This window comes from Trematomus bernacchii, unplaced genomic scaffold (genome assembly GCF_902827165.1).
Source record: "Trematomus bernacchii unplaced genomic scaffold, fTreBer1.1, whole genome shotgun sequence".
NCBI lineage: Eukaryota > Metazoa > Chordata > Actinopteri > Perciformes > Nototheniidae > Trematomus > Trematomus bernacchii.
Genome location: NW_022987839.1, coordinates 105,678 through 133,637, shown reverse-complemented (window position 1 = coordinate 133,637; position 27,960 = coordinate 105,678). Strand labels below are relative to the sequence as shown.

Genomic DNA, 27,960 nt, shown 5'->3' with positions numbered 1-27,960 from the left:
GTGTACTTAACTTCTACTCCCTTTCAGATTAATAATACAAATAAATTATCAAAAAACAAACCATTATGTATTATTTACAGATTAGGGCTTTGTTAATCCTCAGAGGAAAATTCACAAACTAATCCGTAGTAGTTTATATAAAGTAATTTCAATTAGCAACAATTTTACCAATTTGGCAAGTGCTGACATCCTACAATAACATGTCAATAACCACATTTTTTGGTTTATATTTTAATGGTTTTCAACAATGGAATGCATATTTGTCAAAATTAACATCTGAATGCTGTACAAAACAAACATAATGAAAACAAAAAAGGTTAAAGGATCAGAGTCACTTCAGTCTAGACTCTAGAGCAATCATTCACAGTAGGTCAAGTTCTATCAAACAGTGCAACAGGCTCTCTGGTTCTCCTTATATTTACCTAACAAGGCAATTATGAAGTATTTACAAATGCATAGAGGTTGTATTCAAGCAATATATTTTATCACAAGAAGATGCATAGAGTATCCAGCATATAGCAGATCAGTGTCACCTAAAGATATGTCATGCTTCCACACAGCGCAAATACAAGTCAATAAATAAGCTTGAACAACATTTAGAAAAGTAGGAAGCAAAGTAAGACTTCCCTTTAATATCATGTAACAAAATAGTTTGAGTTTCTTTACCAATGTGTACAATGAATTGTTGTTTTTGGAAGATACACAGATTGTAACACATGGAGACAGAATGAGATGTGACACCAAAAGTCTGTTGTTTCCTAGAGTTTTCGAACCCTCGGCTACAACAAAGCTTCTCTTTGAATTAGTTCATAGAAACAACAGTTATAAACGTGTTCAGTTTACAGAAGCCGAGAACACTTATTGATTAATTTCCATAATTTCTTCCTGTTCGTCTCAAATCACAAGTTACTGTACTTAAAGAGATGTTTTCTCCCAATAGCTTTTTTTCAGATAGGACGAATCTGCCGCTCACTTTTGATCTATCTATTGTTCTATCTATTGATCTATCCATTAACAATTTAGTGTCAAATATTGACATCACAATTTGTCAGATGCCAAGGTAACATCTTCTCATATCTACTTTTGAGAGGTGAACACCAGATAATGTCATTTTGGCTAGGTAAACTTGTGAAAAGTTTATTTTTAAAGGTAAATATACCTGTTTAAAATCTTAACAGGTATATTTTTTGTCGAGTTAAGAAAGGGTTAGGCTAACCTATCCCTGTTTAATACACACTGAACTATATAACCTCATCAAAGTTGGATTTATTGCAGGACTTGTATATTAGATTGTATTAATTTTTGTTTGGTGTAACTAATAGAAACTCAAGTGTATTTATTGTGTTATCACTTTAAAACAAGCCCAAGATAACAAGAACATTTACTTGTGATCTTGACATAATGGATACAATAAAATTACTGCAACCTTGATTATTCTTGGCTTTTTGCGTGAACATTGGAAAATGTTGCAGGACCTTTGCATTTATCTTGTCAAATGTGTGTGCTTAAATACACAGAGATAGCGCCATATGAATAAGATGAAATTAAGACAGGCAAAACCGAGTGACAGTATGAATTTTGCTATAGAAAAAATAAGGAAGGACAAAATGTGTGAGTGAGTGGCAGAGGGTAAAAATAAGAACAATTTAAGATGTCAAACGATATGAAGAACACCCTGCCCAGGCCATTAGTGCATTATAACTTGAGCAGCATAAAACCATGCACCAAGCCACAGGAGAAACAACAGTCACTAGTGTATATGGGAGTCTCTGTGAAATTGCCGTGCCTCTCTGTCTCTATCTCTACCACCATCCCTATCTCTGTCTCTCTCCCTGTCCTTGTGTCTTTCTCTGTCTCTATCTCTATCTCTGTCTCTGTCCATGTCTCTGTCTTTGCCGTGGTAGTTGTGATGATTGTGTGCAGGATAGTGATCTGTGTGTTGTGTCCGGTGAGAAATATCCTGGTGACGCCTGTGCTGACGGTTGCGTTCATTGTGCTCCTGCTCATCTTCTCTGACGTGTGGCTGGCTGTTTCCACGGTGTGGTTGTTGTGAGTGGTGATGGTGGTTGCTGTTGTGATGGTGGTGGTTATGGCCTCTGTGATTATAGCGCGTTGCCTCCTTGTCCTCCTCCACCACATCCTCCGCTTCCTCCTCCCTCTCCACGGGCAGGTGCCTTCGGGGAGGCCTCTGGCTGTACTCCCTGCTTGACCGTACTTCAGTCCCACTGGATGTTTGGTTGTGCTGGCCGTGGCTGTGATGCTCTATCCGGCGGTGGTGGTGGTTGTGATGGCGGTGGGTGTGCTGGGGTCTCTTTGGTTCATTCCTCAGAAGCCGCTCTTCCTCCTCTCTTTGGCCTTCCTCAGCTTTCTGCTCCTGTGCTGGGGCTGAGGGTTGCTCCTGGTCTAGATGGTTCTCACGGGAACCTTTCCTCTTGGCGGCAGCTGACTTCTTGTTTTTGTGCCCATCCTGCAACAAGAAAATGCAATGCTATGTCACATACGTGCATATAGCACTTATGAAGTAATCTTGCTATAACTAAAAAAAAATACTCACCAAACACAATGCCTGTGTTTAAAATCACATACTAACGTGTTTCATACTACTGTACATACGTGTCTGTATGAGTATACAATTACAGTAATAGCCATTTCCAGTAAGAGCTACTGTTGAATTATAATAGTTTATCATACATTTGAATCAACATTGCCTCTTCCACTTAAATATTTTCCTGTATTTTCCAGTATTCGTTTTTACTTAGTATAAATAAGGATGCGATTTCAAACACAGAAAATATGTCCACACACAAACATCTGCAGTTTGGGAAGGAGCTGGCCCTAAAGCGCCTACTTTCACAATCACATAATAGACTGTATCACAGCAGAGCCAATTTGGATATTTTTGGATGATAATTCTGATTATGGGACTTTGCTCCACGTTGGTACTTACTCATGGGAACAGACACATTTGCTTCCTCAGGCTTCTCTGCATCTGTTCTACTAACCCAGTAGCAAAGCTGTTGTAATGTGACTAAAATGGTAACCATTGTTTCAGCATTTGATTATAATCTCAAGGTGTCTGGGAAAAATATCGTTGTGTAATGTTCATTCAAGCTGTAAGCAGAAAACAAACTATAATGCCTGAGAGTTTTTAAAGAGAGAAAATAAAAAGTGTTACTTTTACATCATAAATATCAAAAGAAATAGGTGAACATTGTTCAATGTCATTTAATGGAGATGTTACTTTCAGCTTAGTGTGCAGAATTAGCAAATTGTGTCTAGCGCTCTGGTCAGATCCGTGGATTTAATAAGGTGGTGGATAGTTTTTCACAGGAGAGGGTGAACAGGGAACGCTAGTCTAAAGTGAAGAACTGTGTGTTCATCTTTATAGAACAAATACACATAATTTTAAGCTAACTTGTAAAGACACTACTCATCTCCTTAACTACGGTGAAGACTCAGCTACAGCAGAATTTGAGGGTATCTCACTCACCAGAGGTAGACCTATATCATTTCTTCACCTTTCCAGTGGAAAAGTATGAGGAGAAATGAAATGAAAATGTTAGATGAAAACAAATGCAGATGCAGCACACTGTGGAGTCTAGATAAAGTAACATTCCTGCTGAGCTCATCATTTACTATGCAAACAGTTTCCTCACATTCAGCAGATTGTCTGCACAGATGGGATGAGTGGGATGAGAGGACAGTATGAAATCTTTGCAAAGGATTTTACACGTTATAACTTCTTCCCGTAGTTGTTTCATATATGTTTGTATGTGTGTGTTTCATGTACCGCGGGTACTGCTGAAGGACTAGTGGGCAGTGTGTTCTCGACCAGCTGGGACACCAGAGAGTTGCCCGGCTCCATCTCTGGAGGATGAGTGGCTCTCCAGTAAGACTCCAGATAATCAGCAACATGCTCACAGGCATCAGTCAGCTGGTTCTCATCTAAGATGACATCAAACATTTCCTACAGGAAAGAAAAAATTGGAACTGTAGGAAACACTACCCTGCAACACTTTTTATGTATAATTTATAATACCATCAATACCATCATAGCAAAAATCGGGCAAGGCTTTAAAAATAACAGTCTGATTTTCACATGCGTCTGTGATTAGGTCTTGCAATGACATTTTGATGATGAGATGAATGAAATAAGCTTATCTCTAGACTATGTAGTCTTCAAGATTAATTCAAAACATTGTTTTTTCATATGTTATCATTCTGTTAGCTGTTGAATAATTTCCCATCATCATTATAAATACTGTACTAAATTCCCATAAATTCCCACCAAGATGTAAAACCCCCTTAAATGTCAGAACAGTTGGTAGTCACTGTTCTAAAAGGTAGCCATGTAACCACCAAAATTGTATTTTCAGTTTGATCTCTGTTTTCATCTCATTTCTAATCAGATGTTATCACTTTAACAACTTCAACTATAGAAACAAAGCCTAATGCAGCAATGCATAGTTCTGTGTAACAACTGAAAAAACTAACATCATTAAATTACTTGATAACAATCCATCTTTCCAGTCACTCACCCAGTCAATACTAAAAACTAGTATTACTTAACAGAATCCAAGACATTTAACACACTGGCCACTAGATGGCACTCACCGACGGGCACTGGGCGAGCTTGTCTGCTGCCACCATCTGAACATTGAGATGCTTCGTTTGTGACTTCCCTCTTGTCTTGATCAGTCTAGTCAACACCTACAGTAAGTGAAGAGGAGGATGAGAGAAATTAAGCCCAAAAGGAAATAAAAACGTTTACGGTTGACATTTTACTGAATTGTGTTGGATGAGGAACAGTTGGTCTCAAAGAAAGGGCAGGTCTCTGGTGAAGCTTACCTTTGGTGAGGAGATCTTGACATAGATAAGGATCGGTGCTAGGGAAGTCTTGGCCACCTGGAGCGGGTGGTTGATTGTGTCTGCATCTAGAATCACCAGCTGCAGGCTGCGGGCGAGCTCAAAGATACGCTCCACCTCCCCCTGGATCTGAGCTGCAAAAGCAGAGAGGAAAGGCACGACTTTGACACCTGAGGTCCAGGAAATCCATCAATCGCACACATTTAATTTCAATGTTAACATTTATCATAAACGGTGTACCTAAAATAATTGAATTACCAATTATTCTACAACATATAACAAAAAACTACAATTACAGAGTGGCTTAGTTTACAGAAGTTCAGTGAAATTGAATAATCTGCCATCTCATACTTTAAAATGTGCTCATTTGTACAATTAAAGAAAACTGTTAACGGTTTGATTTTTGTCTCTGCAATATTATGCTTATGGTTTATCTGTGTAAACTGCCCACTTATAATTAATTATTTTAATCTTATTTTCTTACTTTGTGTCTCTTTACCATTCTTTAATATTTATTTCCTTTTCTGTTAGATCCAAGTATGCCCTAGCGATTGCCCTGATTAAGCTCCTCTTTGCATTAGCTCATGAAAGCACTGTAGGCCTACAGAAGATATTTCCCTATCATTGAACCATATATTTAAATTGTTCTTATGCATCCACATTATACCATTGTGTGTAATCTTGAATGATAAAATAAATGTTTACTGCCGAAGCACGTATGTGGAGATTTAATTTTGGTTCTCTATTTTATATTGTAAAGATGCAGTAATGAGGATACAATCTAAAATCTTAAATGTTGAAGGTTAAACCCAAAACAATTAATTATCAAGTTATATGTTAAGATTGAAAATGTATTGTAAAAAAAATAGTAGTTGACAAACAAGACCCACAAGTCTCTAGCAGCTAATCAAATCACAAAGTCTACCGCTGAGGCCAACACAGATGAGGAGTCCTTTAAGTGCCCTGTGAACAGTGTGTGAACAAAGTGCTGATGAGGTAATGAAAGGAAGCTGGACTATTCAAACAAACAGATGTGGACTACTAGTGCTTTCAGTCATACATACCAGCAGCATCTGGGATGAGAGAGCGATGAGAAAGAGAAAAGTAGAGAAAACCAAGTAAATCATATCCTCCTTTCTGTAATCAAGGGAGACTGACCTACTGCACAGAGTCAGTGGGGCCAAAACAGCAAATACTCATAAAAAGTTCAGGAGACAACTTGTTTTCCTAATCTGATGCTTAAAGGTCACCTATTATTGCACTTTCTGATGTCTTTTATACATAAATATTTGTGTTGACATGAAAATACAAACCTCTCTCTTTTCCTGCTTACCCACATCTCTACAAACGGGGATACAACAGAGCTGATATAGATTTGCTGCGGACTTGACGTCATTACTGAAATGTGGGCTGGCTTTAAATTGAACTCTTGGCAACGTCCAGCCCACGTCCCAACCTATTTCCCATATACAGTGGGCTAGCTGAATCCCCTTCTGCAGCTGTGTGTCTGTGTATTCAGCAGGATGTCTACGGGACTTAGAGTAAAGTTGTTATATATATAATACATACTGTACAATGGCCCTGTTCTAGCGGTAAACATTCAATAAAGCAAGCTATGTGCTATATCAGAAACAATGCGCGACGTGTTTTGGAAGTAATAAGATCTGTGTTTACATTAGCAAGCATCGCTAACACTCAGAGCTAACTCTGTGCCGGAGAGAATATGTGTAAAGAAGGGGGCGTGGCCAGGAGCAGCTCGGTTACATTTAAAGGGCCAGACTCAGAATCAGAAGAGCCAGGCTTATTACAATCCCTTGTTTCCAGTCTGTTTTGCTAAGCTAACCAATCCTGCTGAGGACTGCACATTTATTTTTGCCATACAAACATGAGACACCCGCTTCAAATGATATCAGCCAAATAAAGGCGGTAATCAGTGGTTTCATTGCCGATATGGGTGCTCCATAATCATCTATCCAAATGGTTGCTCACAGATAGGAAGAAAAGAACACAGTGACTCCTAGCGGGAATTGTTATTATGACGGGACAAAAGGAGGGTGTTTGGTGAAATATGTAAAGATCGATTAATTCCATATAGGGTAGGGAGGATGCATAGATGGATGGATGAGTTAAAGAAACACAGGACTTTTCCCCACTCCAAAATGTTAGTTATTTTAACTTAATGGCCCGATAACATTTGAAACAGGTGCATGCGCATGGTTTCAATCTGCACATTCAGGCTTAATGCTCAGCAGGAAAGCAAATGAGCATCTTTGCCGTCTTACATCATCCCGTTGAATAAAGGATCATCTATGTACGGTATATTAAAAAATGATTGTGAACAGAAACTGCAATCTTAAAATGAGATAAAGAAAAGAGTGAAAGTTGTGTACCTAAATTAGAGCGGGTGTTTGACCGGTCCATTAAGGCCTTTTTTCCCGGGTTGTTGAGGATGGACCTTTTAGCCAGAGAGATGTCTGCGGTGACTCGTGTAATAGTAATTCTGGAGACAGAGAAACAGGGATTTTTACACAGTTGTGATTTTCATCCTGTTTTATATCAGCATGGAAGGTGTGGCACTGAAGAATTAAATCATAACTTACCTGCCTTCAAATCGATGTTTTAAAAAGTCAAATAGTGCTTTTTGCATCATATCTGTAACCTGGAATTACACAGGACACAAGGATTTCAAGTAACATTTCTGAAGTACAATACAAAGTGTCAATATTTGTATGACGGACAATAAGGTGTATCAGCTCAACAACATTTTGTACTCTTCACATTTCAAAGGTATCCTATTAAGATGACAGTGTATGAGCCGGACTCACATCTAAGCCCTTCAGTGACGGCCCCATTAAAACCACAGGACGCATTGTAGGCACTACATCATACATAGCAATCTGCTCCCCCTGTGAGCACAAAGAAACACACACACTGGTCAATTTTGAGATTCTTGGGCAATTTTGCGTCCATTACATACACTGATGAAAGAGTGTATGTTTTTTTTACTAAACTTTGTCAATTTGTGTAGACAGACTCTTAAATTCATCAACAATTTGCTTCGGATATTACCTATTTGCAGATTTAAATATGACTTTTCTACTTTTTCATGTTGGTTTGTTTAACCATTTTCATCTGTAGAGTTTTCCCAAATGTAGGTAACTGTGCGTTACATATCTTTAAAGGCTGTCCCCTGAAAAACATGTTTTTCTCTTATACTCTGAGCCATAAAATCTCGTTCATGTACAGTACATAGCCCATTTACACAGCTTTTAATTGATGGCAAAAATTGATTTAATTTTAACACAGTTAAGACAGTATTTTTAGATTTTCCAAGTGATACAAGTATATATAAATCCCCGTGTGAAAAGCTTTAATTTATTGACACAAGAACACATATTTCTACATTTGCATATATAAACATATTACTTCTTGTAATAAAAAAAACCCCAACGTGTTAATGTTAGTAAAAACTGGAGAACTGTTATTCAGCCGTTATTCAGAAGGTGAAATGCTGCTGTTGCAAACATAGGATCAACATGTTTTTCCCCCCTAATTGTTTCATAACACTCTTTCAAATTAAAAGCTGTTCATATTCAGATGTGAATGTTCTCTGCGTGTTTGATGTCAGCAGAATCACTTACCGGTTTCTTTTTCACCTGCTGATTGGCTGTTGATGTAAAGCATAAGAGAGTTATTTAATATTAATTCACCAATCATCAAAAATAAACAATTATTAATAGTTTTCATTTTATTTCACACAAGCACTGACCTTGTGATGGAGGTGTATATTTCTTTGAGTTCAAATCTTGAGCAACTTGAGACGCTGCTTTGCTGGAATAAGAAAAGTTTTGAATCAGCTCAAATTTCTCTCACTAAAGACAGAGAAAAACAAGGCCTTCTTCTTTAGAGTCAAAACCTTAATGTTTGTTTCTTGGTAAAAAAAAAAGAGCAGTCTTTATCTTGGCAATAAAGAAATGTGTGCATACGCGATGAAATGATTTGAGGGTGAATCCCTTGAAGTGATGCAGCACGCATAGTTGCTACCGAAGCCAAATATCCACAATCCTCTAAATGAATTACACCCTAACTGGGTCAAGTCGACATCTTTCAGCTGGTAGTGAGTCTGATTAGAGTAAAAACAGCCTACTGTTTTAACAAAGTGAAAACACCTTCTACACGATGTCGTTTTAGTCCCTATAATGCTCATTTTCAGCTTCATATTTTTGTTTTGTGCCTCTACTGTGACATGTTTACGTGCTTTAATGTTCAAAAAGCTCTTTATTTTTCTCATACTAATGTGCTGCAACACCTCTTTTCACCCTCTGTCTGAAACCAGAGCCCACTCTGCTCGGATTGGTTAGTTGCTCTTATTTCTGAATAACTATAATAACAAAGATCATAAACAGAAGTTTTAACCCTTGTGTGGTGTTCATATTTGTGTTACTCAGCCAGTGTTCGTGGGTCTGGTGGACCCGCTGCCTTTTTGGGCTTCAATTCAAGACAATCAAACTATTTTATGTTAAAATACTCAACAGATGTTTACTTCATCCCAATTACAAGCAATGTAAACAGCATATATGGTTAATATTTGCCCTTTTACATTTGTTAGATCACATTAACTAATTAAAGTGCTACTTGTTTTTTTGCTCTCAGAATTCTCAGAAATGGGATCCTCACATTCTGAAACATCTCTCTCTTCCAAAATCATTTGCAAGGCCCTCTGAGCAGAGAATCTTTTGGCCATCTTGATCCGTTGTGATAAGGACCCAAACTGGCGAAGCTTTATTTATTGTGTCCCGCCCCAAATGTTCAGCTTGGATAGAATGTGAACAAAATAAAGATTGGTTCCCGCAAGACATAATGTGGGAATGTGAGAGCAGACAGGTGTCAGTGCTTGATTTATCAACAATGTTGCAACCTTGTGCGGGAATGGCATGGATAGAAACACAAAAGTCTCACACGCACGCACACACACACACACACACACACACACACACACACACACACACACACACACACACACACACACACACACACACACACACACACACACACACACACACACACACACACACACACACACACACACACACACACAACAATTTCCACACTTTTGTTAGCCCCGTTACACCCTGTATGTAATGTAAATGTGTAAGGGGGGTGTACAGTGGGTGGTCATTGAAAATGTGTTCTGATATATGTTCTTCACAGAAATTGAGCCAAGGCCATTGAGTGTGAGTTTGAAAAAATAATTTATCATATCATTTTTCTTTAGCTAAATAATGAAAACGGGTCCCGTAGACTCGAACACTATACAAGGGAATGTCTTGTGATCCTCTGTGTATCTCTTGTATGTGTGCTGGACCAATAAAGATTATAATAAGGATTACAAGATAAATCAGCACACGGCAGCAAGGGCTTGTGAGCTGGTTTGTTGTATTGAAACAAGTATAACATACTTGGCTAAGGCCTTTGCAGCTTTTCTCGCTTGGACTTCTCTTCTGATGAGGATGGTCTCCAGGTTGACTGGACTGGGGATGAAGCCCACCATACCATCCTCCTTCACCGGCCGGCCGATCCACCACTCGTTGTTAAACTTCTGATCATTAAAAAGACAAAACATAATGAGAATTTAAAGCCTGGCTTTCGTTTATTTGTCCTTTGTTTAACATTGTAGTTTTTGCATTCTTTGTCTCCATTACATCCCATCTTTATGTGAATAGATAATGCTGTGTTTGTGTGTGTGTCTCAAACCTCTTTGACATGGAGGAAGTCTCTGGCCTCGAAGGTGACGGCATGGCCCGGTACGGGAGCGTTGTCGTCGTCTGCTGGCGTGTAAGAGAAGTTGCAACGTACTGCGAATGCCACAGGCTTGTACTGCGAACACAAGACAGGAGATCATACAAAAATGTTATTACTAACGGATGTCACAGTCATCTTTATTGCCTACGTTTTACTGACAAACACATTTTTGTGCAAAGAATTATTAATATTTCACTAAATTGCAGGTGAACACACATTATAATGAATCTACAGATTGCAAACCATATTTCTCACGTTTATAATAAGGTTGTGTCGGGAAAGAAAAACTGTTATCTGTTCAAATATAATTTTTAAGCATATGCAGGATTGTAACCAAGAGACTAAATGTTCATTTTAAACATCATGATACCGAGATAATTGCACTTTAAGGATAATTATGGTGTGCATGCCTGGGAGCATGGCTGTGAATTCTGCTTTATGGATATTAGACTAATTTCTTTATTATTTTAATCATATAATTGTATTTTAGAAAGGATCCTTGAAATATTTGAATATTTGCAGTTTTTTTTTAACTGTCATTACTGTAAACAATGACAATACTATTTCTTAAAACTTTAACTTTTTCCTGTCCTTGTTATGCATGTTGGCTCTGTTCTGTTCAAGTCTCCAAGTAGGTCATGACAAGTGTGACACATAACATTTTATAAGTGATTCATGTTTGTTTCCTACTATGACAAATTAAGATTTGCTTCACAGTATCAGCAGCTACTGTACCCGTCCGTCTGATTGAACGCCCGTTGGTGGTGTAATCCTATCAGAGCCAAATGTCAGAGGCACGCAGGTCAGGCTGCTAATTACTCCACTTTGGAGAGACATGGCTGTGGGAGGGGGGGAGGGGGGTTCAGTAGGTGACGGGCTGCTTCAATTACAGAGCACCAGTTGGAGTGCATTTAATATGTGGGGAGGATTTAATTCAATATTCAATGGGACGTGTATTAGCAGGTGAAGAGTTTGATATAGGATCTGATATTTTAATTTATTTGGGAAATTACCTTAATTTTCATTACCTCCACAGAAGTAAAAGTGGAAAATAACCCATTGGTGAATCGAAACAACAGCTGTAGCCAGTGCACGGGACCATACACATTTTCTTATGCCAGCAAGCAACATTTTATTTTCATTTTCATTTTACAGGTTGCAATGGGTCAACTTGACTTTGAGTAATTAATCAAAAATAAATGTTTGAAACATCACTATTACTGCCACTTCATACTGTTCCGGTTCCTAACCTGCAGGCCATGCTCCCCTAAGGGGTTTTCAAAAATAAATAAAGTATTTTCAAGATGAATAATGCGACGAGAAAGAAGAAGGCAAACATTTCTGCTGCATAGTTCTCAAATCCTTGCATCACACTTAAAGGTGGGGTAGGTAAGTTTGAGAAACCGGCTCGAGATACACTTTTTGTTATATTCCATGGAATGCTCTTAACATCCCGATAGCAATGAATATCTTAAGTGCTTTGACAAAAAATCCATTAAAAAATGTCATCTGTGGAAGCCGTAATACTGTAAAAAGCACGACCAATTATTTTAGCCGGCCCGGCTAAAATAACTGGATGGCCTACCTGCCTGTCAGCCTTCCATCTGTGCACAAACTTATCTCGTGCCCTCATTGGTCATGTGCGCGTTCGTGTGTGTTGGAGGAGGGGCTCTGTAAGGAAGGTTGTGTATTTTCAAATTCTAGCGCACTCGAGCTGGTTTCTCCAAAATTACCTACCCCACCTTTAACTATACAAAATTAAGGAATCCTGTACTAACAAATAATAAATATTATCATAATGTTACATAAAAAAGACAACTTTAAAAACTTGAATTTTATGAGAGAAAATATGAGATAATCCAAATACATCTGTGCTAGAACACAGAGCAGTGACATTAGATGTAGTGCTTACCCTCACCTCCCTTGCACACAGGATTACAGATTATTGTCCTCGTTTATCATCATAGTCGCGAAATGAAAAAGCATTTATCACATGTTCATTTTCATAAATGTAACAGTTGTTGTATTAGACTCAGGAAATAAATGATATTGCTAAAATGCTGGAGAGCATTCGGCTGAAAAAAGTGTTCCTTTGAACTGAATCAGCAATAATCAATATACCTCATTTTCATTCCCCCCCAGGCATCCAGTAAATAAAGGATGAACACTGCAATGACTCATTTTCATAGAATAATATTGTTCCGCTAATCTTATGTCCTGAAGAATGTGTTTCCTGTCTGTGATTTAACAATGTCCTTGAAAGCTGCCGCTCTAAATAGTAAGTCTTTGAGTACGGAGGTGGGTTCCCATGATGCAACTGAGAGGAAGTACCTTGGCCTTTTCCAGCTGCACCTGGGCGTTTCTTTCCTCGTGGAGGTCCGAGTCCTGACGCTCTCCCTGCAGCAGAGAGAGAGGAATGACAATTAGTGAAATTAAATCTGTGCATTGATTTGATCAGTGTGTGTTATGACTTTATTTAGATTTGGAAAAATAAAGAAAAATCAATCAAAACACTTTAAATCCAATAAGCACATCATTCTCAAAGTGTGGCATGTTTCTGCATGCAGCAATTTGGTACTGCAAATCCATAAAGCTTAGGGACTTGATTCAGGAAAATGTGTTGATATTGATGCAGGAGAGACTAGGATGTCTTTATTTTATTCACTGTATCAGTCACGCTCCAAAAACACTGGAGCCTACACCTCCCATAATGCACCTGAAAAGCATTTCTAGACCCTCCCTTACTGGTATATCTTTCAGACCGCACATCAAGCATGAAATGCAAGCTTTTTTTGCTTTTTAATTCAAAATCTCCAATCCAGAGCCAATTGTGTCCAAATGGATCCGTTGAGTTACATTTTCTCAGACTTGACAAAGCTCCGCCAAAGCGGCACATAAAACATTATTCAACTGCTAAGACAGCTTAGTATAGCACTCCCCTCTGTCTGAAACCACAGAAATTGCCCTAAATTCACGTAATTGGGCGTCATAGCTTAAATACATTATACATATATTAAGGTATTTTAAAGTTTTATATAAAAAAAATCCCATTTAGGTTTTGGTTTATTATTTACATGATCTTTCTTTGCAAAAATAGTCTGTGAAGCGTGAAAAAACTATTTAAAAAAAAATAGTTTTAATGACTTGACATTCTGCCTTATGACATTATAATTGTTCCTCTGGCTTATTAATTGATAGAGCACCATGCTGTTTCAGGCATCGGTATTATCTGTCCATTACGTTTTGGGGGGTATTTTGTATCGTGTCTCATTATCCTCAGTTCTATGTGGAGATGGTCGGCACAGTAGGTTTTCCACAGTTGTCTTTTGGATTGTTTCCACATTTTGTTCCTGCGAAGACCTCTGAATGTACGGCTGTAGGATGCAAACACTGATTAAATGCTTCCCTGTTAAGCTATCTCAAAGAGTTGCATTGTCATTTACGGTCCCTTCTCCAGAATTGTCCTGCATTTAATTGTGAGGAAGTGTTGCAGCGGATCCCTCCTGGGGTGCTCAGGATTATGTGCCATGTGTCCCAGCGATTAAATTGTCCCCTCAAAGACATGGTAATTAACGCCCTCTGTGTCATAGCCAGGAGGCGGCACAGCCCTCTGCGTCAATCTGGCACTCAAGATACACACTTGCATCCCAAAGTCAGGAATCCTCTCTCTGGCCGACCGTCGGCTCCGTCTGCTGCATTTTAACATCACAGCGAGTCCTTAGAGAGTCCCAGCCAGTCAAACTCAATATTTTTCTAATCTTAAATAGTTTTCTACTTCCTAAAACGTTGTTAAATTGCCACAATACTTTAAAAATACTTAGGTATGTACCATTGGCAATGTCATATTCACACTTGCAAAATCCTCCTGATGACATACAAAGCACTCCATAACCTGGCCCCATCCTAAATGACTGACCTCCTCCACAGACACACTCCCACCCGCTCCCTCCGCTCTGCTGCTGCCAACCTCCTGTGCCCCCCCCCCCAATCCGGACCAACCTCAAATCCTGGGGCGACAGAGCCTTCTCCGTTGCTGCACCCACCCTCTGGAACTCACTACCCCAACCCATCTGAGACTCTTCCTCCCTCACCGCATTCAAAACATCACTCAAAACCCACCTGTTCAACACTGCATTCAACCACTGACCCCCCCCCCCCCCCTCTTTTCTGTCTTTGTTTATCTCTTTTTGTCTTTTTTCTTTGTTTTTTTGTTGTTTTTATTCTCTGTCAAAGCATCTTTGAGTTTTTAGAAAAGCGCTATATAAGTCTCATGTATTATTATTATTATTATTATTATTAATATTATTATTATTATTATTATTATTAATAATGAACCTGGTTCCTGATTCTTTTGTCCAGAGCTAAAAAAACTTCATAAACAATTTGTAAAAATAATAATTAATTTGTATTGACTCAAATATCTTACTTTAATTTGCCTTTTGTACTTCGGTTTCACTCATTTTTTGTCAGAAATAAGATTTCTTTATTTAACCTTTTAGTTTTTCTTTGGTAGTTATAGTCCGCTTTTTGGGCGGTTGTAAACTAAACATTTATGATACTTTTTTATTTGTATACGTCAGATCCTCTCCTCTTTTGTTTGTTTGAAGCCAAGTGCAGACTCAAGGCAAGTTTGGCGTTTGGATTCCCTCTACAACTGAATTTAGGGAGGTGTTGATTCAGGATGTCACTATGCAGTGTATGACGTTAATATGTTCATATGCATATTTGCTGGAGTGCTGAAAGTAAACGCTTTAGTTGTGTATAATTAAGGTTCACAGAGCAGAACAGCAGTATGTTATCAGAGAACAACAGATACAGTTAGTGAAGCCTGAGAGAGCAGACTGCACACTCCTGCAGCTTAGTCTCTTCAACTGTGTCTCCTCAATATACAAATAATTAGCATTAGCAATTACATGATGTACGTGGCATACACAAACAGAAATGCAAAAAACATTTGCTGTTAAGAGTCACGTTGTGTAACTTCTACAACTTGTCACATTTCTTTCGAGCTACAGCAGGAAGCAGAAACTGTTTGCAGCTTCCAGGAGTCTCAGGGATGATGCCTGACTCATAAGAGACCTCTGCTAAAAACTGGTGCACACAGACAGTATCTTAGGTTGCCTTTATCGTTAAGAAATATAGGGTTAGACACTACCAATTTACAGAAAATGCAAAACAATTGTCCTGAGCATTAGTATTTACTTGCTTTGTTTACTGTTATGTACTCTATAGTAACTCAAAATAATCATTGATTGGCTTCAACTTGTCAAAAAATTAGGCTGGATTTCTTTAACAACAAGGTTTAATTTTATACAAAAATGTATGCATTTTCTACCTCTAAAATGCATAAATTGTTGTCTTTATATTTGTTCAGTTTGTTTACAGATAAGATTTTATTTTGATATAGCATGCTAATTGTTGAGCCTTTGTGTTTCCGTTTATTTTTGACCTTGGAAATAGTCAGGCTTGCCTCAAGTCTTTTTGCTACTAACTTTGTCACAACTGCAGTAAAGGTGGTATAAACCTTATCATCAAACCCTTGGGAAGACAGCAAATCATTGTTGAAATATAAGCAAATGTTGGCCTAAACCTGAAGACTTGCAGACCCTAGACAGAAAACAGTCCCCCCTCTCCCTCAGTATGCTTCACTTTCTGAACCGACACAAAGGTTTCCAGTGAACGTTATTAAGACAGCAGCTATGTGTTCTCCAAAACATCTCTGGCTAATGTTCAGAACATGAGTATATTTAGGGAAGACTAAATATAGAGGAGAATTTCCCTATTTCGTGGTCATTAAAGAGAGTATCTGGTATGAATGATGGTCCAGACTGTGTTCACTGTTTAAGCTCAACCTGAGAATAGTTTCCCCCCGGCTCTCCTTTACTCCCCCACCCTCTTCCAAGTGAGTGCACACTTCACTGGTTCAAGGTTCAAGGTTCAAGATTCTTTATTGTCAAACTAACATAGCTACAGAGTAATTATGTCGTTGAAAATCTTATGTCACAGGCTTCTCCAACAGTGCAACACAATAATACAGATAAGCAGACAATATTAACCAATATTAAAATACTGCCTGACACTGGTGACTTTGATAGACGTGTGACAGAATACACCACATGTCCTTGTTATGGCCCAATAGTTATGATGGACCTGTCCTCAAGCCCAAAAGACGTAGCTTAAATGGACTATAAGTGGGAAGACAGAGATAGAGCTCGGGGAGGAGAGACTGTACCAGTAAAGAAGGGAGTGAGGGTACATGAGTAAACTTAGCTATTATGAATTATCATTTGGGGAACAGGAATATTTGTACAGGATTTCCTGGCAATCCATCATCTAAATAGTCATTGTCATCCCTCGAGCCGCAAGTTAATGTGGCAGAGGATTTAATGTCAAAACGTTATGGAGTTGAACAAAAATAAAGAGACCTGGGGTGTTTCTCAATCGCGAGTAAAGCTGCTGCAGAGCCACTATTTCAAACATACTACGTAATCGAGTGCCGCCGAAGTACTGTTCCAATCTCCAGCATACTTGGAAATCTACCGAGCCCGGCGTACTTCGTTAGGAGAAATGTCGAGGCTGCACATGTGTAGACTCCGCGGTCTTAAAATCCCCACAATGCTTTGCGCAGGGACCAATTTCCCCAAATCTGTGGCGGAAAATGTAAGGCGGGGCCTCTCATATGACGCACACCTGCACACTTGCTAGCGTGTTCCACTCTTCGTTTTCCGAATGCCAGGAAGTATTCTTGCCTCGCTTCTGAAGCAAGACGCTCGGAAGACATGTGCTACCAAGCAAGCGTACTCGCGATTGAGAAACACCCCTGGTTTTAAAATTCACCTCAATTGCTCATAATATCAAAACACAAGCAAGGACAAAGGAGCTATTGTGAACGAAATCAGCAGATATGCATGATCATTATCACATCCAGTACTTGACAATTAAAAGCACCTATGGCTGAAATTCAGGATTCAGTAGAGAAAATGTGCAGACAGAGAATGTCAAAAACGATGAGGGAATAAGAGAGGAGGAGGGAATACATCTCCCGGGGCTGAATTATGCCCATGCATGGCTTTCTGTTTACCCATGGCTGGTGAAGACATCTGCTCGCACAGCACCTCCTCTCCTGCAGGCCAATGTCACGCAGCCAACAGAACAAAACGCCCCCGCTGAATTATTAAACAATGTTCAGCTAGCGCAGGTGAAATATCTACTTAAGAGATGCAAAAATTAGGGAGTAGGGAGAAGGGGGTAAATTGAACTACCCCCTGTAACCAGGCAACGCCTTATAGTTGTAATCACGTGACCAGAAATTATGCAAGCTCCTCCCATTTCTCATTGCCTGTGAAAGAGAGATGCTCATTGTGGTCTAGTAAGTAAACATTTTTACAAAAAAACGTTTTTTGCTTGTCAAAGTAAATTTTCTAGATGTCAGCTATATCGGCTGTCATGTCAAAAAAAATGTATCCAGGTTTAAACACATATATTGTATATGTTGATGTGTTGGCAGCGTATTAAACCATGTGAGTCATTAAGCTAAAGATTACTCTGAATTGTAATGCTAGGCTATTTTTTCTAAAATGGTGGCTATGGGGTAAAGTGAACCATGGGGCCTTGGGGTAAGTTGAACCAGTTTTTCAATGGAGAAATTAATGAAAGTAGGCCAAGTTGATAATAAGAGCTCATTGTAGGCTACATTTAAAGTTGAATTTACCCTGTGTTTGATTGGTAAGATGTATGAAATTGTATCACCATTTGTATGATTACTTTTCCTTTTAACATGTTAAAAAAAAAATCAATCAATTCAATCGAAATTTATATTAAAAATATTTAAAAAACTAAATTTGTATTTGGTTTGTTATTTATTGTTTAAAGGCATACCTTTAAGATTTGAACAGGTATGCCCAGGTTTGAACAGTGGTTCAATGTACCCCCTGACCTGGATCAACTTACCCCTAACCCGGGGCAAGTTGAGCCACAAGACCACTTTCTTTTTAGAAGTAATATTTTCGCTGCCCTTGATCAAATATGAATTCTTATCATTGTCATTGATAGGAGACATCCTGAATTAGAGAGATACAAATAATTATAGGTGTGTGATTTCATTTTTACTATGTGTCATTTCTCCTTGCTTAGAGGACAGCATAACTAAAAAATGGCTCAACTTACCCCACTCTCCCCTAATATGAATTACTGTATCAACTGACTTTTCGGTGTCCTGATTTTGCATTACTCAAGGTGAAAGTCTCAGATTGAACTGTTTTCAAATCATTCAGATATTATTCATTATCCCTTAAATGTGATCGTTGAGATGGCTCAGCTATCCAGACACCACAGGATTTAAAAGTGACTGAAGATTGTATTTCACAACAGAACAAGTTTTAAAAAGCAAAGTTAATTGGGAATTTTAAAACAAATACATTTTCTAATCATGGTTTTTAGGACAGTCCCATCTTTTAAGCCATTCATATCTTATCTTGTATCTTCTTTGTTCCTCAAATGCGGGAATGTAATGCTTCTCTATTTTATATAAAAGTAGTTTTTTAGTTTTAGGTGGAGGGTTGGAAACAAACAGACACTTTGAATACATCCCTAGTTTGCATGGTTATTTTGTACAACTTTCCTACAGTTTATAGAAGAAATCAATCAGAAAATGTCATATCATTTGTGCTGCAACCCAAATCTTATCATTCAGAGGGCACATTTTGTGATACTGAAATAAAGGGTTCGGCTATGAAGCAGCGAGAACAGTTCTTTTAGAAGAAACTCCCTTTTCAGAAAGAAGGAACTGAGCTACAGGCAGCACCGTTTTACTGTGTAGAATTTCCTATCTTATTTAACGCTGCCCTCCATCTCTTCCTGAGTTCTCTAGAAGTCATCCCAGCCCATTAATGTGATTACGGGGCTCAGAGTGTGTGAAGGAAGGTGGAGGACAAGGATGATGGTGTGCTACCTGAAGGTGACTCCTTTTCCCGCTCAAAAGCGTTGACACAGCTCTTTCTGCACGCGCCAGGGCATTGCATTAGCAAAGGAGCGTCTGATTGGGGAGATGGAGTCCATCCCTGAGGTGAAATCATCAGAGACATGGAGGCACCGGCAGCCAGCTGGCCGGCCTGGAGCTCTGCGTTTCCCCAGAGGACAAACTGAACTCTGGACGGGGTGTAGGAGCCAAAATACTTATTTTGCCGTTACCTATTATTTCTGGTAATAGAATTTGACACTTCAGGCAATTATCACATGGTGTGGTGTTAGGTATTTCGTGCACCTGTTGTGTGCTGGGCTTGTGTGGATGACAAAGAGGGAGAGCTAGGTTTAGATAATTTTTTTATTCTGACCGTGTCGTCCTGCAAAGGGGATTATTTGTGTTTTCTGTCTTTATTAAACCTCATGAAACAACACTAACTTCAGTACGAACTGAAACGCATTAAAGTGATGAGCCGAGTTTAGCCTCTGAGCGACTTTACTCATTGGGAGTTTAGTCGCCACACGAGGTCTTAGATAAATGCTGAGATGCAGGTTATGTTTGCATTAAAATATATATTAAAGCAACTAATTATTGGCAGATTCGCATCTTTCCTGTTTGATTTGTTAAGCAGCTGAGAAAATGTTTCTTTTTTTTGGAGAAAAACAAAAAAACACAGATTTAGTAGTAAACTTTGCCACTTGAGAATCCGAACAAAGAAAAAAGACTATTAGAAAATGTGCAGTGAGTTTATATCCTGGAATTATTCTCTTGTAGAACCAAAATAAATATATATACTGTATAAGACTCAGCTTTGTGTGCCTTGTAAAAGATAGGTTTTTTAGACAGTCCAGAGGGATTAAGAAACAGCGGAACTTTACTGCAGTGTGTTCAAACAGCATGTTTCTGTTCTACTCTAGGGTTTAATGTTGAAAATGAAAACGTCAGGTTGAATTAAGAAACTGGGGTTAGGTTAGATGTTTATGATACTTTAACCATAAAGAATACAATTGCAACCTAAGCATAAATGCCTCCCACTGATAAAAAAACTTGTCCCGTTGTTACTTGTAGTAATTGTCCTAACCTCCATATGGTTTAGTGAAGTCCAAGACATCTTCATGTACTGATATAAAACGCTTACAGTAATTGAGCAGTACATTGAAATCAATGGGAGATCCATAGAGGAGTGACTGAAATGACAATTAGATCTGCTGTAGAAAATGTCAGGATAATTAAGTCAGCTTTGCAATCCTCGCTGTTACTGTACTTCTCAGAGAGGAAGACGTCAAATATCTAACGGATAAAATGTAATTCAAGCTGGCTGCATGCCAAAACAAACTGTACTGTAAGCATCAAAGAACCTATGGAAGCAGCAGGAGTGAGGAGAAACGTGCAAAGGTAAGAGCGGTTGATATCTACATGAAGGCTGGGATGCAGTGTGTGTGTGTGTGTGTGTGTGTGTGTGTGTGTGTGTGTGTGTGTGTGTGTGTGTGTGTGTGTGTGTGTGTGTGTGTGTGTGTGTGTGTGTGTGTGTGTGTGTGTGTGTGTGTGTGTGTGTGTGTGTGTGTGTGTGTGTGTGTGTGTGTGTGTACTCTTGCTCTTCAACATGCCTGCAGCTTGATGAATGCTTTCTGCTGCTGTTATCTGTCTCATTTGCAGCTAAGAGAAGACAGCCAGGGTTAGGAGTTTCTTCACCTTGACACAGCAACTTAAGCATTAGCACATCTGTGACGCCTTAAGCCCTGTAGCAGCTCAGTGTCTTGTTACTTGGAGAAAAGGACAGTGATCTTAACAGCTTTTGTGTGGCACCAACAACATCCTCTGCCTTATCATATAGGTTTATCATGATTAGTGAGTCACTTTGGAAAATGTCAACAAGTAAAGAGGCTGCCTAGCTTACAGGAACACATGCAGAAATGTACATGAATTTAAATGACAAATGCTAAATATAATTATATCAGTTATTAAGGATAAACAGTATGATAGACTGATTCTGGGATTTTTTTGTTTTGGTTTCTTTATTTTTCTGTCAGCAGGATTATAGAACAACTACTGGCCCAATTTGTATGAAAGTGTATAGCATTTGCCAAAGAAAAACCCATTACATTTTGGCTTGAATATCAGAGCGGATTTTATGCTTTACTTCTGGAAACGGCCTTGATGGTGGTCTGCACTCTCCAAGTGCCCTACTAATCCAAAATGTTATTATTCTCCAGCTGTCAGACCCATGAAAAAGCTTTTGCATCAAATGAATAGGACTCTTATTTCAGAAACCGAGAAGGCTAAATTAAGTCGTCCTATTCACATCACTATTGGAAAGCAGCCCTGGCTTTCATCTGGTGTGAACACGTAAAATATATCATATTTGAACTCATATCACAGGATATGTTATCTTGTGAGTCTGGTCAAAAATGTTTTTCTGCTTCATTAAACCTTACTGCTGAGCTTCATTGTGTAGAGTTGTGCCTCAAAAACACAAAAAGTACAGCCTGCTTCTACAGCACAGTTTTCTACAGTTCATTGTTTTATGCGGAGCTGGTCACTGATTTAATTGGTACTAATTTCCTTTCGTCCTCCCAATGAAATGCTGGTACTGAGCCCAGGTGTTCACACTCCCCCTATACTGTAAGTATTTGTCTTGTTTTGTCTCTTTGTTGCTCAGGTGGAACTTTATCTGATAACACTCTTGCAATTTAGCTGCTGGTGATTTACTTTGCATTTCTTAGCTTCTCTATCGCTCCTTCATTAACATGCATTGTGTGTTCGGTTTTTTCCGAGCCTTTTCCAATCAGCTGCTGTGCATCATCTGTCTGAAGGAGACTGGCTGCGTGCCCTCTGCCTGATGCTACACAGCGCCACCTTTACTTTGGCAGAGTCTCCGTCTGTGGAGCTAAAGGTTGCATCACGGCCCTTTAGATCTCCAATTATAGATCAAGAGTGGCAGCGGATCTGTGAATGCACTAAAAGTAATTTATGTCTATACAATATGTTAATGAGGGGTTGATCTTTATTGCTAAAGTCACCAGTAAGAAAGAGTTTAAAACTAGAAAAATACTTGTTTTCCATTTTTACGTTCTCCCATACTATACCCACATTCAATTTACAGCTATAACAGTTACAAATGTACCACTCAAAATGATCTGAGACTTTTAACTTGATTGCAGACAGGGATAAACATATAGGCAGAAGGCATAAATATGGTATCGCTATTGGCCTTGGAAGATTACCGATGCAGCCAAAAACCCTCTTTACACAGCTTTTGGTGCAGGCAAGAACATAAAAATCACCATCAGTTTTGCATTGTATTGCTTTGACTGCTCCATGCAACCAATCCACATTTGTGAGAAGGGATTTTAAACCAGAGGTACATTTATTTTCGGATTAATATCGTTCAGCATGGGATCAGCCCTTAACCTGAATGTAAAAGTGGTGATACATGAATAACAATACCTTCCTAAAATTATTTATATGGATTGCAGACTGTTGGCTTATGAACTGGATCAAATAGAAAGTGGTTGGTTGTAGATATACTGTATCTTGCTTGGATTTGTTTATCATGCCTTGAGGTTTGTTGTTTTTTTAATTGTAGGATATCTCCTGAAGCATGGAAGGGTTAGATTAACATTATTTTTGAGACAATGTTTGTATTTGGTTGTTTTTTATGCTGTGAAAGGATGGTGGGTTAACTTGCTCAAAAGTTAGATTGTTTGTTAGTTGATGTGTCTGAATAAGTCCATGAGGTGTGGGTCGTGTAAAAGACATTCATTCATATCTGATTTTCTTATCCTATCTCAAATGTCTACTCATGCATAGCATTTACTACTATAGAGATAATCTGCACATCAGAAAATCACTGCACCAAAGACTACAGTACATTGGAAAAATCATTACAGAGAAAAAAAAACAATGTGTATTTGGGCTCGGCTCCTCTCTCTCTCTCTCTCTCTCTCCCAGTCTCGTCTCTCTCCCGTCTCTCTCACATTCTCTACTCTCATCGCCTCTCTCTCTCTCGACTCATCTCTTATCTCGCGTCTGCCTCGTCATCTCAACCCTCTCTCTACCTCTCTCGCTCTCGATCTCCTCTATCGTCATCTCCGGGCTCTCTCTCTCGTTCGTCGCTCTCTCTCAGTAGTCAAAAGTGCTCATCTGCATCTCTCCTCGGCGTCGTCTCATCTCTCATCTCTGCGATATGCTGGCACTCTCTCGTCCTCCGTTCTCAATTCTCTCATCAGTCATCAGGTCCATCGTCTCTCGTGCGTTCGTACTCGGATCTCTCTGCCAAATCGGGGCAGCTCGACTCTCTCAGGCAGAAGTCCTGCAGTCGATCGCTCGGTGAAATGCATCTCCTCTCTCTCTCTCTCTCTCTCTGATTGTCTCTGAGTAAAGAGATTAAGATAGCATGCGTCAATCCAGGATTTAGAGCAAGAGAGACAAATACATCCTCCTCAGAGACAGCCAACTCCGCTGCTTGGACGGCTTGTGCTCAAGCTGCCTGACAGTCATCAGATAGAAACACAATAGCTAGCAGCAGCATTAAATATTATCTGTGTAACTTAATTCGGGCTTGCTTGGACTCCTGTAATAGATATATTTTATCTAAGTTCACGAAGGGCAAGTGTCTGTGCTCGTCTGCATTGCACAGCATTATGATGCAACATGATTACTGTTGGAATAAGGAGGGGTGTGCGTGTGTGCGGGATTATAGAAAAAACATTTTGCCAACCATTTATGTTATGATAATTTCTATTGCACTGAGGACATTTTCAGACCACAGCTCTCACTGAATATTTCACTATTCTGCAGGAAAATCTTTGTGTCAGGTTAAACTAAACAAAGAATATATATATACAAAAGAAAACAATACTGTTGTAAACTTGGAAACAGTCCTAATCCCGAAGGAAACAGGTAACCTAGTATTCCTCGCCTTATAGCTCCACTTCCTGCCTGGAAGGAGAGCAGGTATCTAAATGTAATGCCCCAGTCACAGCGACTAAGAGGCTTTTCCTATTCTAGGTAACAAGCAGTGGGCCAGCACTAACCAGCACGCTGTAATGCAGAGACAGTTAACACAAGCTCCAAATTGTGTCCTTGCATCAAAGTCGCACAACTATGGATCTGTTTTCATATGTACCCAGAGATCTCTAAAGAAACAGAATTGTGCCTTACATTACTTATTTTCTCTGATAAAGAACCAACAAGTTGCACAGGTGGAAACAAACGTAATAATAAAAAGAAAGAAAAAACATGAATGTGTTGCTTATTGCCTATTTAAAAGCTCTACAAGTGGCCAGAGAGAAATAACAATAAGGAAGAGAACATGATAACATTGTATATGAGATAAAACCATTTCAGCAAGTAACTTCCGTATGGACACCTAAGAAAATGATAAATAAACGTTTAATTTTTAGGTCCACAGGGTCCAAATTAAGCGAGAAATGTCAACTTGGAAGTGAGAATGTTTTTCTATCCTGCAGCAGAGAGAACATTTCTTCCCCCAGATGGTAAGAGGAGTATTTAAGGAGTCTGGAAACACCTTGAGAACAGCAGCAAATGCTGTTAAACAACACTTTGGGTTTTTCAAAGACTGACAGGTGAATGCTTTGCTCTGTGACTTGAATGTAATGGGAATGCACAAAGGGATTTCCTCTAAAAGAGACCAGTTCTTTGGCGCTTATATTTGGATATCAACAACAAGATAAATCGTTTTTGTAATGCAAATGATGAAAAGGATGTCAGATACTGAAATGCAACACTTAACTCATGAGAGAAATGTTCAGGTAAAACAGATATATCTCAGAAAATCATGAAGGAACTTGACTGCACCTGCTGCTATACATTACAAAACTGCTATCACATGTGGAGTGGTAATGATTGGAAAATCACACAGCGAGAGTTAATAGCAGATCCAAGGGCCAAAAGTGGAAGAAAAGGGCAAGAAAGAGATTAATTCCATCTGATCTTCACAGGCCATTAGTTATGCAACTCTCTCTGCAGCCCGTGGTTTTCAACTAGACAAATTACATAATACAGGCATGTGGATATGCATCTCTATCCGGGCATTGTGGCTGCTTTAGTGGGCAATGATTTGGAAAGGCGGCGGCCTCACACAGGGATTAACGCCCAGTGCAACAGATGGTGCATTCTCCTACTCTTCCAGTTTGCTTAGACACACACACACACACACACACACACACACACACACACACACACACACACACACACACACACACACACACACACACACACACACACACACACACACACACACACACACACACACACAGGCTCACACACACAGGCACACACACACAGGCACACACACTCAAATCCAGAATATTCCATTGTTTTTACCTTTTTCTTGGGTGGCATGGTGGTTAAAGGGGTCCACTGGTGTTATCCCACGGATGTACTGACCAGCTCAGATTATCGTTCAACCGGTTCCAGAAAAAGAGACATGGACAAGTAATCCATGAGACAGAGTTTACCTCTGAAACAGGTGGATGTGTCCGAGGACGCCGTTTAACTCAGCAAAAACACCCTTCTTTGAGCGTCTTTTTGTGCGTTAAAGTGAAATATTCCTCAAGGAAACGCGACACCGAGACACGGATGAGTTGCGTGAAGGGTTTCACTTAAGTCTGTTGTATTGTGAGTTGAGTGTAGTTACCCTCTCCTGAGTCCTGTGGGTATTAAAGGCTTATTTCTCGGTGCGGCATCTGTTGCTCTACACACACCGTTCAATCTGACCTCCAGCGGCCAACAAACCAAGAAGGTGTCCAACCCGTCCGCACTGTCCATGCGCGTAAAATAAAGCCAAGTGAGGAGTGTGTGATTTATGTTGCTGACCAGATTTGGCTCCCTCCGCTGTGATGCCGTATTAGTGTGTGTATGTGGGTGTGTGTGCATCCAAATAACTTCCCGCGGTTTGGCTGCACAAAATGGGAGAATTATAATGGCCTGGCTCCAACAGAAAGATGGAATTAACACGCACGACATTATTCCTTTACAACAGACCTACTCATCACACCGAGAGCGACAGAGTGATAAAAGCTATGTTTTATATGTTAACGTATCAAACTTGACTAATATACATTCAGTAGAATAGTTTTACTTAGTACCACCTTGGCCATCTGCACAATTAAAAGGCCAGTTTGCTCAAATTACAACAAAGATTTTTTTTGTATTATTAGCAGATAGGTTTTGGGGTTTTACGACACCAATACCATGTCTTCTGTCTGCTGCCAGTTTAATGGAGGTCAATGGACAATTTATTTTGAAAACTGACATTTAAAAATGTAGGATTCCTACAGATTCCTACTTAATAATCCTCAGAACAGACTGACAGGGGCAATTTCTTATATAGAAGGTAAATCCAATTAAAAATTGTTTTCCAAAATCACAAAACTTGGACAAATTATATAAATAAAAACCTGTGTGCATGGATGCCATGTTTCATACTTTACTTAAATTAATCTTTGAGTGAAGTACTTTTAATTAAAAGTATTTCTACACTGTTGTAAGAATCTTAAATCTACCTCCAGCACGTTTTATCTGAAATGCAAAGCCCCTTTCCTACTAGAAAAAAAATCCACTTAAATCTGGCTTTTGACTTAAGTGGGACAGGATTCCAATTGAACCCTAATTTTGAGGGGAAACTGGTACGAGTTACGCTGTGTGGTCCATTTGTCTCTGTGGCCTGTCACCCGGACAGACTTGCAGGGGACGTCAGCAGATGGGCAACACAGTGAGGAACCAAAATCTCCAGGGAGAGCTTTGGGACACAGATGAAAGTGTTACATAACGGAGAAGGGAAAGGAAAAAACGCACGGCCGAGTCATCAGGAGCAAGCTGTGAGAGTGTGGTGCAGGAAGCTGTGACACTTACCTCTGGGTCAACACACGTCTGTTCCTAGAATACACACAGCTGCACACACACACACATCCTTATCAATATCTCTATTCCTGGAGTGGACACCACCATCAGAGGTCAGAGCACTGTGTGACAGGGAAAGAGTAAATGGAAGGTCCCAGCGTTTAGCCCATGACTTGGGCTGAACCAGACGTGGGGATTTACTAAATCTGTTTCATGACACCTCAAATCTCCTCCAAAGAGAGCCAACTGTCCTCCAGTTCCAGCAAAACACTCAGACAGAGTGCCCGCTTACTTTGACTCTGAGCACAACTGTGAAGATGTTACATAAAGCAGTCAAATCATTCCTGTGCTGCAGAAACAAGCTGCCAGAATGAATGCATGAAGCAACTGTGAAGACACACTCCATGATGCAAACGATGACTTGATATTCAACATTTTATTGAGGATATTGTGGGACAAACATC

General features: G+C 39.4%; 1 protein-coding gene across 1 annotated transcript; it reads right to left on the bottom strand.

Annotated features, from left to right (window-relative positions):
* Window positions 1-224: 224 nt before the first annotated feature.
* cacnb2b (calcium channel, voltage-dependent, beta 2b) lies at window positions 225-26,132 on the bottom strand. The gene is made up of 14 exons (XM_034153090.1): window positions 25,979-26,132; window positions 13,000-13,065; window positions 10,621-10,743; window positions 10,326-10,465; window positions 8,636-8,697; window positions 8,508-8,533; window positions 7,692-7,772; window positions 7,467-7,525; window positions 7,257-7,366; window positions 5,931-5,939; window positions 4,849-5,000; window positions 4,615-4,710; window positions 3,794-3,967; window positions 225-2,467 (listed from the first exon to the last, which is right to left on the bottom strand). Exons 1-14 carry the CDS (start codon window positions 25,994-25,996, stop codon window positions 1,751-1,753), a joined length of 1,833 nt encoding a protein of 610 aa, XP_034008981.1. The 5' UTR covers window positions 25,997-26,132; the 3' UTR covers window positions 225-1,750.
* Window positions 26,133-27,960: the final 1,828 nt, after the last annotated feature.